General features: G+C 44.2%; 1 protein-coding gene across 2 annotated transcripts in view; it reads left to right on the top strand.

Annotated features, from left to right (window-relative positions):
- CDH8 (cadherin 8) overlaps positions 1-14268 on the top strand; it is a 215243-nt gene that overhangs the window by 87661 nt on the left and 113314 nt on the right. For both annotated transcript variants that reach the window (XM_075576755.1, XM_075576756.1), the window contains exon 3: positions 210-504. In XM_075576755.1, the coding sequence (XP_075432870.1) occupies positions 210-504 (295 nt within the window). The remainder of the gene's footprint in view (positions 1-209; positions 505-14268) is intronic.

Genomic DNA, 14268 nt, shown 5'->3' with positions numbered 1-14268 from the left:
AGGAGTTTTAGAAGTGTCATATTTATATTTACAGTAGTATCGCTTTCTACTCAACGAATTGCTGTTTCACTTGGTTGTTAGGTGTCAATTACCCGGACAATCTTAATTCTTTAATCTGAGATATGAATCCTCCAGGGCAAAGTACTGAACTTGCAAATGCAAATTATTGATGGTTCTAGCACTAACAGAATGTTAATTGTCATTTTTAGCTTCACACAGATTTGGATCCCGGAAGCAGCAAAATCAAGTATATCCTATCCGGAGAGGGAGCTGGGACAATCTTCGTGATCAATGACAAGACTGGAGATATTCATGCAATGAAAAGACTTGATCGAGAGGAAAAGGCTGAATACACACTAACAGCACAAGCTGTCGATAGGGATACAAACAAACCTCTGGAGCCTCCTTCAGAATTCATTATTAAAGTTCAGGACATCAATGACAATGCACCAGAGTTTCTTAATGGACCATATCATGCCACAGTTCCAGAGATGTCCATTGTGGGTATGTATGCATACTAATTTGAACTAGCTGTTAAAAGTTACCCTTTGCAATAGCTTTTTGCACCAATTGTAATTTGTTGTGGATTGTTATTTCAATTATTTATCTAATTTTCATCATACATTTTAATTGAGCAATAATCGAGCAGCCATAATGATTGAAACATAAGTGCTAACTTACACTATTTAAATGTTGTAGGAATGCTTCATTAGTCTAGGTTTATTTTTCAACTATTTCATCTGTAAGTAAGGTGTTATTGTTCAAATTCTACTTAGGATGTAGCTTTAGTTTTCTATTTACCATCATGTAATTATCTCTTGTTGTATTTCTTTGACACCAATGTTTAGTACATTGTTATATATATACAGGCAATACGATACCGTGTTGACGAATATCAAAGGCAGCACTCCAAAGGTTGGTCAAAAAATATATTGTAGTTAACAAGACATCATTCCAATGTTTCGGTCCGCGTGCGGGACCTTTATCGAGGTAATTTGATAAAGGTCCCGCACACGGACAGAAACGTTGGAATGATGTCTTGTTAATTACGATATATTTTTTGATCAACCTTTGGAGTGCTGCCTTTGATATTCGTCAACACGGTATTGTATTGCCTATTTCACTATATAGGATTTGCACCCACCCTATTGACTGACCTGACGGAGTGCCTACTGTTCTTTGCTATATACTATATATATTATTCTGGTATCTTTTCCCCTTCTGCATGGCCATGAATTTTTGGTTGGATATTAAATGTTGTTACTTTTATATAGTAATTATAGTGGAAACAATGTACTATAGATGTAGCAGCCGTTGTTGTACCCGTTAACATGTTTTGAGGGGAAATCTGGAGCAGCATCATTCAAACTAACATAATACGCGACAGAAGTCATGGGGGAAATTGCATTATCTGTGATCTTCTAATGCAATCTTCTAGCGGGCTCCATAAGGCTGCTACATTCATAAACACCACTTCATAATACAGACACTAAAATACAAGTAAGCTGGACCTCTGAAGGTTTCTCAGGGTCTAGGACTGAAGTCTTGTCATGGGCTCCAGTCCACAGTTGTCCAGAGTAGTTGTCCTGGGTAGAGAGGGGGGGGGGGAGGATGGTGGAAGACGGACCATGTTTCTGCCCATTCAGTGAGGTATGGGGAGCCCGTGGAGGAAGGGGAGATGGCCATCCGACACAGAAGTCCTGAATTCAGGGGGGCCGGCCATGCCCCCTTTCCTCCACTTGGAACATGACAGACAAACCTTCCTCATAGTTGGTGGTCTTGCAGGGAAATTATGCATTTCAAAGATAGGTGCAATAGGAAGGTCATGTATGAAAGATCACGATTTTGACCACTCAACCACAGCTCCTCTTAAATATCAAAGTAAACAGAGCATAGGTGGCCAACTCTAGTTCTCAAGGGCCACCAACAGGTCAGGTTTTAATGATATCCCTGCTTCAGCACAGGTGGCTCAAACTGTTTGAGCTACCTGTGCTGAAGCAGAGATATCCTTAAAACCTGACCTGTTGGTGGCCCTAGAGGACTGGAGTTGACCACCCCCGACAGAGAAAATATTCACTATCCTGAAAATCCTAACATTAAATTGTTATTGTGTGATACATGCACAGGCGGCAAGAGCAAGCCACAGAGACGTTAACTGCATTTGTACAGTATTTATCTGCATGTATAAAACATCTTTCTGATTATCTAACATACAGAATTGTGAAGTTTTTGGTTCATCTGCTGAGTGGAAGACCAACAAATAAAATAGGATTACATGAAAGTATGCATGATACAGTGTAACAATGTGTGGTATACAGTAGCATACTGTAAGTGTGTTGTAACAAGAAACTAAGGTGAGATTTCAACAGAGAAACTTGATATACTGTATAAAACATTTTCATCTGCTTGGCCTGTTTCCAGAGTGTGTGACAGTGCAGATGCTCCCCAGCTGTTTGAGACAATGTCAAAGCAGCAGCAGCGCCATAAGGAACACAATTTATTCTACTGTATGTACAATTTTTGAGATATGTGATCTACCAGGACCACAGGAAAGAGACAAAAAGTATTCAACCAGTCTGCAGAGTGTGATATTTCACTCTTACATACAATCTAAGACTTAGGTCCCGCTGCGTCCGGCGGCGCTCGCGGCCGCGTGCGCCACCAGCCTCTTACCTGCAATCTGTTGGTCCCCGCTGCCTCCTCCCTCCGTGGCTCACTACGTGCTGTAACGCGTCAGCCGGCCAGTGCTACCAGAAGGTGGTGTTCTGAAGCGTTGACGCGTCACGTGGTGCGCGTGTGAGCCAATGAGGTAAGGAGGGGAGCAGGGAAGGAGGGAGGCGGCCTGTTGAGCTGTGTGTGTGTCATGGCTTGTTTTGTTTTTTTACATTTTTAGGCCGGCCCAGTTTCATGAGGGAGGCGGGAGGAGGGAGGAGGAAAGAGAGGAGGGAAGAGGGGCACTTCACTGAGCAGGAACTAGTCTGGGTGCGTGTGTTGTTTCACTGTCCCCTCTGCAGACCCACTGCCTTTGCAAACACCCTGTGTTAATGCCTGGCTTGTTTGGAAAGGAAAGTGTTTGTGCAAAGATTTCTAGTATGAGGCTCAGAGGGGAAAACAAACATATATTAGTTTGGCCGGTGTCTGTCGTGGCCCCGCCCCCTCATCATGGCCGCGCCCCTCGGCCCGTTTTGGCCACCCCCCTCCCGCACGCAAAAATGCTCCCCGTGGACCGGAGATAGCATGAAGTGCCTCTCAACGTGCCGCCTGTATGCAGTGCGGGTGCGCTGTCTGAGGCAGTGGGGCCTTAGCCTAATGGTGTGGGCGAAGCGTAGAACCTTTCCGTTCTTGTCACCATTTTGGTGACGTATTCTTCTACAGTACAACCTCACAATATCACATTATAAATAACACAAACATTGTTTTGGGGATTTTAATAAGGCCCACGTTTCCAAAACAATGTGGAATCTTCACCCTTTTAGCAAAACATTGAGAATGAAGGGCCATATTTACTAAGTGGTGCTAGGTGATAGGACACCTTAAGGCATAATTACTTGAAGGGGCTGTTAGGACTCTTACTGTGCATACCTGCTGACTTTGGGAAGGATTCCTTACTGTACATTCTTTTCTTTATTCTAAGCTGTCTTCTTCCAGCGCAGCACAACACATTGTACTGTACTGTAGGTTCATTGTGCTCTTAGTGAAGGTCAAAATGTACCAGTAATTTATACTAAAATCCTTCCTTACTTTACCATTTTCTTCTTAAAATATTATGAATATAAGTAAAACAAATTGTACCTATTTCTGAATTACTTTCCTATTCTATCCATTTAACTTCCTATAATCCTAACAATAATTCTTGTTGATCAGTATTCTTGTTCTGTTAGACAACCAACTGAAGGGGAGGGCAGCAAGCAGAATGTGGATTTCAACTTTATGCATATATATCACATTCATAGTGTCAAGACAATTACACTGTTACTATGATTGTTACAGGGAGACTCAGAAAATTGAATATTTACATAGTAAATAATAAAAATAGATCCTACCATTATGGGGTAAATTAATTTGTCTCAATCTCATATATGCACCTTAATTCTGGGGCTCTTGAAGACACCCCACAAGTCTGGTTTTAAGGATGTCCCTGCTTCAGTGGAAGACTGAGCCACTGATTGAACCACATTTGCTGAAGTACTGTAGGTACTGATTGAGCCACCTGTGCTGAAGCAGGGATATCCTGAAAACCTGGCCTGTCGGGGGTCTTGAGGACTAGAGTTGAGAACCCCTGCCTTAATTTGAAAAATTACCCCAAAAAATAGAAGTACAGTACAGTAGGTTTCAAGGTTAGAATTCTCAGATGATTCCGAAAATGTCTAAATGAAAGCAGATGTTCCCCTGCATGGATAGCTGCAGAAGAAGGTACCAGTGTGCCTTATATTTATGCTTCCAGTTAATGATGATGCCACCAACGTAACAAACAGTGAAATAAACTGTGACAACTAGTAAAATAAATAAAGAAAACATACGTGTTTATTCTTCAGAAATGGTCAAGTTTTAAATAAGTAGAATTTTATCAACAATGTTTAATTAAAGGGCCATATTTCTGAGGTCAGCAGTAAATTAGCCCTGAGGGTAAACTCATAGCAAGATGAAGATAGCAGAGAAGATGGCAGATGTTACAAAATATGTCTGCAATAAAGCAGCTGTTGCAAATGTATGCTGTAATTTTGAATTGTTTTGTAACGGGGTTTCTTTTATACATTACAAAGTTTCTGATCTCTTTGACATCAAGTATGCATATAGAAATAATCTGTGCTCTGTGTAATGGCCATGTATAGAATATGGTTTTATTAAGGCATGCATAATACTTAGCAAGAAATAGGTGAATCATCAGTGTATCAAAAATTCATAACCACTTGGCCAATAAATCACAGACACATTTAATATTAATGTAGCTTTTAAAATTCTCTGTTAGTTTTTCCTGTATAGTATGTGTATGTTTGGTCTCAGTATCTTTCTGTTTGAAATCAAGAGCAACGCCAAGGTTAAGTCTTTTTCTACGTTATCTGACTATTAAATGATAAAATTATGAGATTGAACTAAAGCCAGAAAACGATTCGTGTTCCCCTGTCACAACAGACATTCTGCCCCCGTGGCGAGAAGGTATCATCGTTAATGTGTTTTCAGCTATAAAACTTCTAGATACTGACCCTCAGGATAGCATTATCTTTGTGGACCGGTCTATTGATTAATTCATCAGTTTCAACACATCAATAAAAAGGTCTCTTTTAATGTCAAGCCTTTAAGTCAGATTTAAAGTATTTTGACACCGGTGTTAAGGTTTCATGTTTAACCCATTCAGTACTTGAAGAATCTTCAATGCAGAGCAGCTTTCTTGAGCACTTAGGTTGTACTCAAGAGGGTGATATCTTAGCACCTGTGTCCTGGGGTCATCAAAGAGTGATTTAGGGTACCATGCCCGATCTGGTACAGTAGTAACTTCATTTAACTTTGTAGACGATACACCACATTTCACTTTGATTACTCCTGCCCTATGTATTAAGAAACGTAGCTTTAATTTAGTTCTACCATGCACCATGGGCTTCAGATTTGGGGAGAATCAAAGGAAAGGAGGAGTGAGAAGTTAACAAATGTAAATACAATTGAAGGTATTAGATCTGTATTCCCCCCTGCTCCCTCTCCCATCTTATAATAAAAACATCCTCCTCCACCCCAGCACCATTTTAAGGTTTAATTTATATATATATATATATACAGTGTTCGACAAATCACCCAAAAATCTACTCGCCCAACCAAAAAATCTACTCGCCACCTAGTCCCGCCCTTAACCCCGCCCCTAGTCCCGCCCCAACCCTAGTCCCGCCCCCAACCCCGCTTTAAAATAAAATATATAAATAAAATAAATTCCTAGTCAGAACAACATTCGTTTTTGACATAAATGTATTTATTGTATTACATTATACTACAATTAGTCATTGTTACGTGTGTGTGTGCGTAAATGTCGGATCTAGAAATAAAAGCCAGGTGTGAATTACTAGTTTCCTGAACCTCTTAACCAGTGTCTGGACGCCTCGCTTCACAATATCTAAAGCAGCAATCCCACCTGGGATCTTACCTGATCCGTAGTCCCTCAATGTCCAGGTACCCGCATTCCTGCAATGTTATACATTGGAGGGGATGTGTTCCCTACCTCTCTTCTGGGTTAGGGGGGATTCCGATGTCTTCCGTGTGAAGCTTGAGTCAGATCTGGAAGAAAGCAGTATAGGTTATTTCAGTGAAGTATAGGGCCAGTAAGATATATAGGGTAAATAAGAGATCCAGAGTGTGGGGGGGAGAGAGAGAGTGTGGGGGGAGAGAGAGAGTCGGGGGGAGAGAGAGAGTGGGGGGGAGAGAGAGAGAGTGTTTGGGGGAAAGAGAGAGTGTGGGGGGGAGAGAGCGAGAGTGGGGGGGAGAGAGAGTGTGGGGGGGAGAGAGAGAGTGTGGGGGGGAGAGATAGAGAGTGTGGGGAGGGGGAGAGAGAGAGAGTGTGGGGGGGAGAGAGAGAGAGAGTGTGATGGGGAGAGAGAGAGTGAGAGAGAGAGAGTGTGGGGGAGAGAGAGAGTGTGGGGGGGGAGAGAGAGAGAGTGTGGGGGGGGAGAGAGAGTGTGGGAGGAGAGCGAGAGTGTGGGGGAGAGAGAGAGAGTGTGGGGGAGAGAGAGAGAGAGAGAGTGGGGGAGAGAGAGAGAGAGAGTGTGTGGGGGAGAGAGAGAGAGTCTGTGGGGGGGGAGAGAGAGTGGGGGAGAGAGAGAGAGAGTGGGGGAGAGAGAGAGTGTGGGGGAGAGAGAGAGTGTGGGGGAGAGAGAGAGAGAGAGAGAGTGTGGGGAGAGAGAGAGAGAGAGAGTGTGGGAGAGAGAGAGAGAGTGTGGGGGAGAGAGAGAGAGAGTGTGGGGGAGAGAGAGAGAGAGTGTGTGGGGGAGAGAGAGAGTGTGTGGGGGAGAGAGAGAGAGTGTGGGGGAGAGAGAGAGAGAGAGAGTGGGGGAGAGAGAGAGAGAGAGTGTGTGGGGGAGAGAGAGAGAGTCTGTGGGGGGGGAGAGAGAGTGGGGGAGAGAGAGAGAGAGTGGGGGAGAGAGAGAGTGTGGGGGAGAGAGAGAGTGTGGGGGGAGAGAGAGAGAGAGAGTGTGGGGAGAGAGAGAGAGAGAGAGTGTGGGAGAGAGAGAGAGAGTGTGGGGGAGAGAGAGAGAGAGTGTGGGGGAGAGAGAGAGAGAGTGTGTGGGGGAGAGAGAGAGAGAGTGGGGGAGAGAGAGAGAGTGTGGGGGGGAGAGAGAGAGTGTGGGGGGGAGAGAGAGAGTGTGTGGGGGAGAGAGAGAGTGTGGGGGAGAGAGAGAGTGTGTGGGGGAGAGAGAGAGTGTGTGGGGGAGAGAGAGAGTGTGGGGGGGAGAGATAGAGAGTGTGGGGGGGGGAGAGAGAGAGAGTGTGGGGGAGAGAAAGAGAGTGTGGGGAGAGAGAGAGAGTGTGGGGGGGAGACACAGAGGGGAGAAATGGGGGGGTGACTGACTGGGGGGGTGACTGACTGGGGGGGGGTGACTGACTGGGGGGGGTGACTGACTGGGGGGGGGGTGACTGACTGGGGGGGTGACTGACTGGGGGGGTGACTGACTGGGGGGGTGACTGACTGGGGGGGTGACTGACTGGGGGGGGTGACTGACTGGGTGGGGTGACTGACTGGGTGGGAGAGGTTACTGACTGGGTGGGAGAGGTTACTGACTGGGTGGGAGAGGTTACTGACTGGGAGGGAGAGGTTACTGATTGGGGGGGTACCTTTGGTGTCACACACATACACATACTCCCATACACACATACAGTACACATTCATTCACACACACACACACATTCTCCCACATATACACATACACATTCTCCCACACACACACACACAGGGGAGGAAAGGCCGTTACCAGCTCCACGCTCCTCCCCCACCCACCTGCGCCCATTTCCCGCTCGTGGGGGGGGGGGGCAGGCCGACATCCCCCCCAATCAGCAGGGTGGGTGGGAGGCACGTGGTGAGGTATCCCCCGGCGGGCGCCCCAGGGGACAGTCAGCCCCGCCGTGGCCGCCACTGCCCTGCTTCCCTCGCCGGCATGTAGTCACAGTGCGCGGCCAAGCAGCTTTGCAGGCTGTTTCTTTCCCCCAGCCCGTGGCGGCATGAAGCTCGTGGGGGGGGGAGGGGCAGGCCGACATCCCCCCCAACCTCATGCGGCGGCTGCGCCGTCATGAATCTAGCTGGCGCATGGGAGGCACGTGGTGAGAGGTGAGGGCCGAGGACCCCCCCGCACGCCAACCGGGCTGCAGCAGTGGGGACCTCCCGCCCCGGGCAGCGATCGGTGGATCGAGGGGAAGGGGACAGGAGCAGGGGAAGGGAGCAGGAGGAGGGGACAGGAGCAGGGGACAGGCGCAGGGGACAGGAACAGGGGAAGGGGACAGGAGCAGGGGACAGGAGGAGGGGAAGGGGACAGGAGGAGGGGAAGGGGACAGGAGCAGGGGACATGAGGAGGGGAAGGGGACAGGAGCAGGGGACAGGAGCAGGGGACAGGAGAGCTGCCGGTAGGGAGTAGGGAGCCCTGTGGGGACAAGGGGGATCGCAGGGAAGGAGCAGAGGGGCCCAAGCATGGCGAGTACTTACCCTCCAACAGATGTCCGGGCAGAAAGAATGGCCGCTCGTTGGGGGCGGGCTCATATAGAGCCTGGCCGTGCGCCCACATAGCCTGGGAGCGCGCACCAATCAGCTGTCAGGTAGGGGGATTTATTTATTTATTTTTTTTAGCGCGAGCAGGGAAAATTTCAGCGCGAGCAGGGAAATTAAAAAAAAAACACGTGTGCTGCTTGGGCCTATATTTACTTGCCCGGGGGTTAAATCCACACGCCCCGGGCGTGTAAATGTATAGGATTGTCGAACACTGTATATATATATATATATATATATATATATATATATATATATATATATTTTTTTTTTTTTTTCTTTATAATAATCTGTATAATAGGAGTGTGAAATGTGGTCTGCACAAGCACAGTAGTCTATACCAAAGGAGTCTTATTAACCTATTATTAACAAAATAAACTAAATTGCCTAATCACACACACAATACAGCTCACTTACTTATTGTTTCTTACAATACCTCCTGAGTCCTGTAGCAAAGAAAATAAAAGGGACAGAGAGACAAATTGTTGTACCCTGTTTTGGTGGACTTAGGCCAACTCTTTTATTTGTTATAATTTGCACATACAGTACCATTTTTCGGGAGTGGGTAAATAGAGAGAAATGGAACTGTGCTTTGTATTCCTGTCAGCTCAATGGAGTCATATTGCTCTGATTATTACATGGACCACATTCTAATTGACCTGCTGTGATATAGTTCTTGTATGTGAGGATAACAAGGACAATCTTATTTTTCTTAAAATAATAGGTAGAAGAAACGCAGTCTTAATATTCATACAAATAGGCTTCCAGCTGCTGTTGAAGGCAAGACAATAAAAGCCTTTGCAGTCTGATTTTTTAGAGGTCTTTGGGATTGCAGAGAATGTAATGTACTAGTGTTGAAGTAGAAAAGCTTATACAATAATTACCCAAAATCTTGTCATGGTGTGAGTAATGCTATTCATTCACAATGGAATGCATGGAACAACCCGTCTTTTATAGAAGATTCATGTGAGATAGTTTTTGTGACTCCATCGCTTGCTGTTGAGGGGTAATTAAATCCATTTAGATAATCAATGAAAAGGCAGTTACACTTAGCCGAATGTATTGGAGTTGCAGTAAAATGAAAGCACTTTTCCATGTAACACTTTCACAGCCATATGTAACATAAGTTGCATAATTTAAGATTGGAAATCTCACTTTGAAAGACACACTTTTACAAAAAATATCGGATATGTTGCACAACACCTGCTGCGTGTGTTAGCATTGCTGGGGGTGATATGCTGTACAACACCTGCTGCGTGTGTTAGCATTGCTGGGGGTGATATGCTGTACAACACATGCTGCGTGTGTTAGCAAGAGAAGGAGTGGCTCAGTGAGTAAAGACACTGACTGGCACTGAGTGTGAAGCAGATGAGTCTGGTTCAATTCCCAGTCTTGGCTCCTTGTGACCTTGGGCAATCACTTTATCTCCCTGTGCCTCAGGCACCATAAACATAGATTATAAGCTCCACAGGGCAGGGACTGTCTGCAAAATGTCTCTGTAAAGCACTATGTACAACTAGCAGTGCTATACAAGAACATGCTATTATTAGCATTACTGGGGGTGATATACTGTACAACACATGCTGTGTGTGTTAGGATTACTGGAGTTTGATCTACAGCATAGGTTCCCAACTCTAGTCCAGGACAACTATGGTGACAGTGCAGGTTAAGACTATCATCTCATTAGCAAAAGTGACCCAATCATTTTTTTTTTGTTTCAATCTTTTTTATTGAGTTTTCAAAACAGAGAAACACAGAATATAACAATACTGAGGGAGCATAATACAGTATACACAATACAATACACAGTACAATACCCCTCTACTCCAGAGAGAGCAGCAGGGGAACATAGACAAATTGCAGAGAGAATTCTTTGGTTGAATACAGACATTTTTGATAATTAGCGTTTATCGCTACTTTATATATCTGAGCAGGCTGGGCGGATACTAGGGCCGCTCATCCCTCTGCTATATGTTAAAAATGTCTGGGAGTGTTATCTCTGAAATAAGTAGAGGGCAGATTGAGAAAGAAAGAAGAGAGAAGCAGGGTTGAAAAGAGAGAAGTTGGGAGGGGATGTGGGAGGTAACACAGGGAGGGTTAAAGGGGGGGGGAGGTAGGACAGAAGGGGTGGACGGGTGGACAAAGGGGGATGTATCCCCTGTCACCTCCGTCCAATGCTTCCCCAGGTAGGCTGATACCCAAGAGTCTGGGAAGTTGCTCATGTGGTTGAATGTTTTTTTTTTTGTCATTATTGGTAATTGTTAATATCTTCTAGTGGTATGTTAAATAACTAAATTGATATTCTTATCTGTTTTTTATATTTTCTTAGCTCTGGGGCCATGGTTCCCATGTTCTATAAAACTCTTCGGTGGATTGTTTCAGATGGGCCGTTAGCTTTTCCATTGATATTACTTTGTTTATTATTTTTAATACTGTCCTTCTAGAGGGGAGGTTAATTTTTTTCCATGCTGCAGCTATGGAACATCTTGCCGCAGTCAAAATAAAAGAGATCAACCGTTTCATACTGTAGGTGTCAAGGGGAATTCTTAATTCTGTAACGTTCATGATGATAGTTTGAATCATGGACCAGAAATTTTGTACGGATGGGCATGTTCACCAAATGTGGGCCATATCTCCTCTGAGACAGCACCCTCCCAACATAGATTGGGGGTTCCCGGGAAGATCTGGCTCAACTTACTTAGAGTTAGGTACCATTTAAATAAAATTTTGTAGATATTTTCTTTAGTTGTTGTACAGATTGAGGTTTTAGATACCGATTCCCAGATATCTTCCCAGTTGTCCCTATCTATCTCTACATTAAGGTCTTCAGCCCATTTTAACATATAATTATGGTCTGGTGTGTTTACAGATGACTTAATTCCCAGATATATTCTTGAGATCAGACCCTTATGGTAAGTGCCTCTCTTAAAGTAGGTTTCAAAATTTGATAGATTGGGAAAAGTCAAATTCTGGGAAATTTTGGTAAGAAAATGCCTGATCTAAAGAAATTTGAACAGATCTCCATCTGATCTTGAATTTCGTATTTATTTTGACGTTCCTGGTAGGAGAGGTCTTCCCCTTCCCTACAAGGTCTTCAACTATTTTGATATCTACATTTTGAAATTGGCTAAATAGTTTTTGGGAGCAACTGGGGAGGGGAAGCCTGGATTATTAAAAAGGGGCGTTAATTGTGAGGGAGAGGACGACAGTGCATATTTCTTTTTAGTCTTAGTCCAAATGTTCCACGTGCACCTCATCGATCACAGGCCATGCCCCACAAATGTGGTATCTTTAACCGTTGGGGCCCACAAAGACAAAGCTAAAGATGAGGGCCACTAGTAGTAGGATTCAATGGAATGCCAACAGCAAGTTGCTGGATCCTTATTCCAGATCACCACTTGTTTTAGCTGGGCTGATTGGTAATATTTTAGAACATCAGGAACTCCCGAACCCCCTCTCAACCTTGAAGTCAACATAACTGACATCGCCACCCTTGGTCTCCTGCCCCTCCAAATAAACTGAAAAATCCTACTTTGTATATTTTTAAGCTCAGAAAGAGGTATGCAAACCGAGAAGGTCTGACAGTAATAGAGCAGCCTGGGAGTATGTTCATTTTGACTGATATAATTACTGTAGTCCTAGCCAGGATATCTGGAATTTATCCCAGGTCTGCAGGTCCTTTTTAATTTTTATCAAATAGGGGTGGAGTTGCATAGGTACAGAGAGTCATACAAGCTTGCAATTTTAACTCCTAGATATCTAATGTGGGAAGAGCTCCATTTGTAATTGAAATTCAATTGTACTGTAGGAGCTTAACATTTGAGGCTGGGAGGGAGAGATTTAGGGCTTCTGATTTATCGTTATTAATTTTATAACCCGAGATTTTGCCGAATTGATCTAAAAGAAATTGAAAATTGGGCAGGGATATCTGGGGTCTAGCCAAGGTTAGTATGACATCATCTGCAAATAAAGAGATGTTATAGTTTATTCCGTCAATAGATTCCCTGAATATTGATCTCAACGTGAATTTTGGCAGCAAGAGACTCAATTGATAAGGCAAAGAGGACAGGAGACAAATGGCAACCCTGTCTAGTTCCGTGTTTAATCACAATTGGATATGAGTTGTTTCCCGGGAGTTTAACATACACTGTAGGTCTCTAGTAGAGAGCTCTCACACCCTCCAGAAAAGGGCCCCCAAATCCAAACTTCAGCATGCCCCATCTAAAAATGACCAATTTATTCTGTCAAACGCTTTTTCAGCGTCCAGGCTTAGTAGTACAGCCCTCGTACCGGTGAGGTGCACATGGTCAATAATATTTATGATCTTACTGGCATTATCAGAGGCCTGAGTGCCCGAGACAAAACCCACTTGATCGATATGAATTAACCTTGGTAGAATCGGGTTCAATCTGTTCGCCAGTATCTTGCTATACATTTTTAAGTCTGTATTGAGCAGAGAGATTGCTGGATAATTCCCACATTGAAGGGTGTCTCTACCTTCCTTGTGAATATTGGACAAACTGGCCATAGACATGGTAATTGGTATTGGTTTGCCTCCTAAGAAAGAGTTAAACATATCAAGGATAAATGGGGAGAGAATCGCCAGAATTATTTTAAAATATAGATTGGAAAAATCATCTGAGCCTGGTATTTTGGCTATTTTCAGAGATTTGACCGCATCTGACAGCTCTTCCTGGGTAATCTTCCAATTCAGAGCCAGCGTATCTTCCTTCTATAACTGGGGCAGGTTGCATTGTTCCAGATATTTCGCAACCGCCTCAGAGTTTGTGTGGACCATCCCAGATGGTCCCAGATGGTCCCAGATTATAACATTTTGAGTAAAAATGTGTAAACTCTTCAGCTATTTCTTTTTTGTTATAGGAAATTTGACCTGATTTGCAACGGATTGCGGAAATTTGGGATTTGATCCTCATACCTCTTAGTTTGTTAACTAGTAACCTGTCGGCCTTATTGCCCTTGTCATAATAAAGTTGATTGGTCCATTTTAACGCTCTCTCTACCTCCTCCAAATGCAGCTGTTTACGTCTCATTGAGTGATTTATATCATTTTTTGGAGGGGTTAATTTTATGCTGTTGTTATAATAATAATAATAGCATGTTCTTGTATAGCACTGCTAGTTATACGCAGCGCTTTACAGAGACATTTTGCAGGCACAGGTCCCTGCCCAGTTCCATCCATTTTGGATATTCAACATTCAACCTAGGGAGTGAGTGAACAGTTCAAGCCTTTTAGTGAATATGATATATACAGAGAGAGGGGGAGGGATGTGAGGAGGAAAAAGTCTTGCTTAGTTTCATAAAACAGTTAGCGGTTAGGGGACCATATACAATCAAACCTGCTATGGGGGACATGCATCAAGAGGCCAGATGAGATTCTCAAGAATCCTGAGGGTCTTTTGGTTTTCTCGGGAGCTCAGCAGAAGACATCCTTTTTCTTGGCATAGAGTTCAACCTTTATTTTCCTTTTATTCCCTTTGTCAGGAACCTCTTGTTGGACAGGTGGACAAAACTTT

Source organism: Ascaphus truei, chromosome 19 (assembly GCF_040206685.1).
Source record: "Ascaphus truei isolate aAscTru1 chromosome 19, aAscTru1.hap1, whole genome shotgun sequence".
Lineage (NCBI taxonomy): Eukaryota > Metazoa > Chordata > Amphibia > Anura > Ascaphidae > Ascaphus > Ascaphus truei.
The sequence above is the reverse complement of the archived record's forward strand: the minus strand, read 5'-3'. Positions and strand labels throughout refer to the sequence as shown.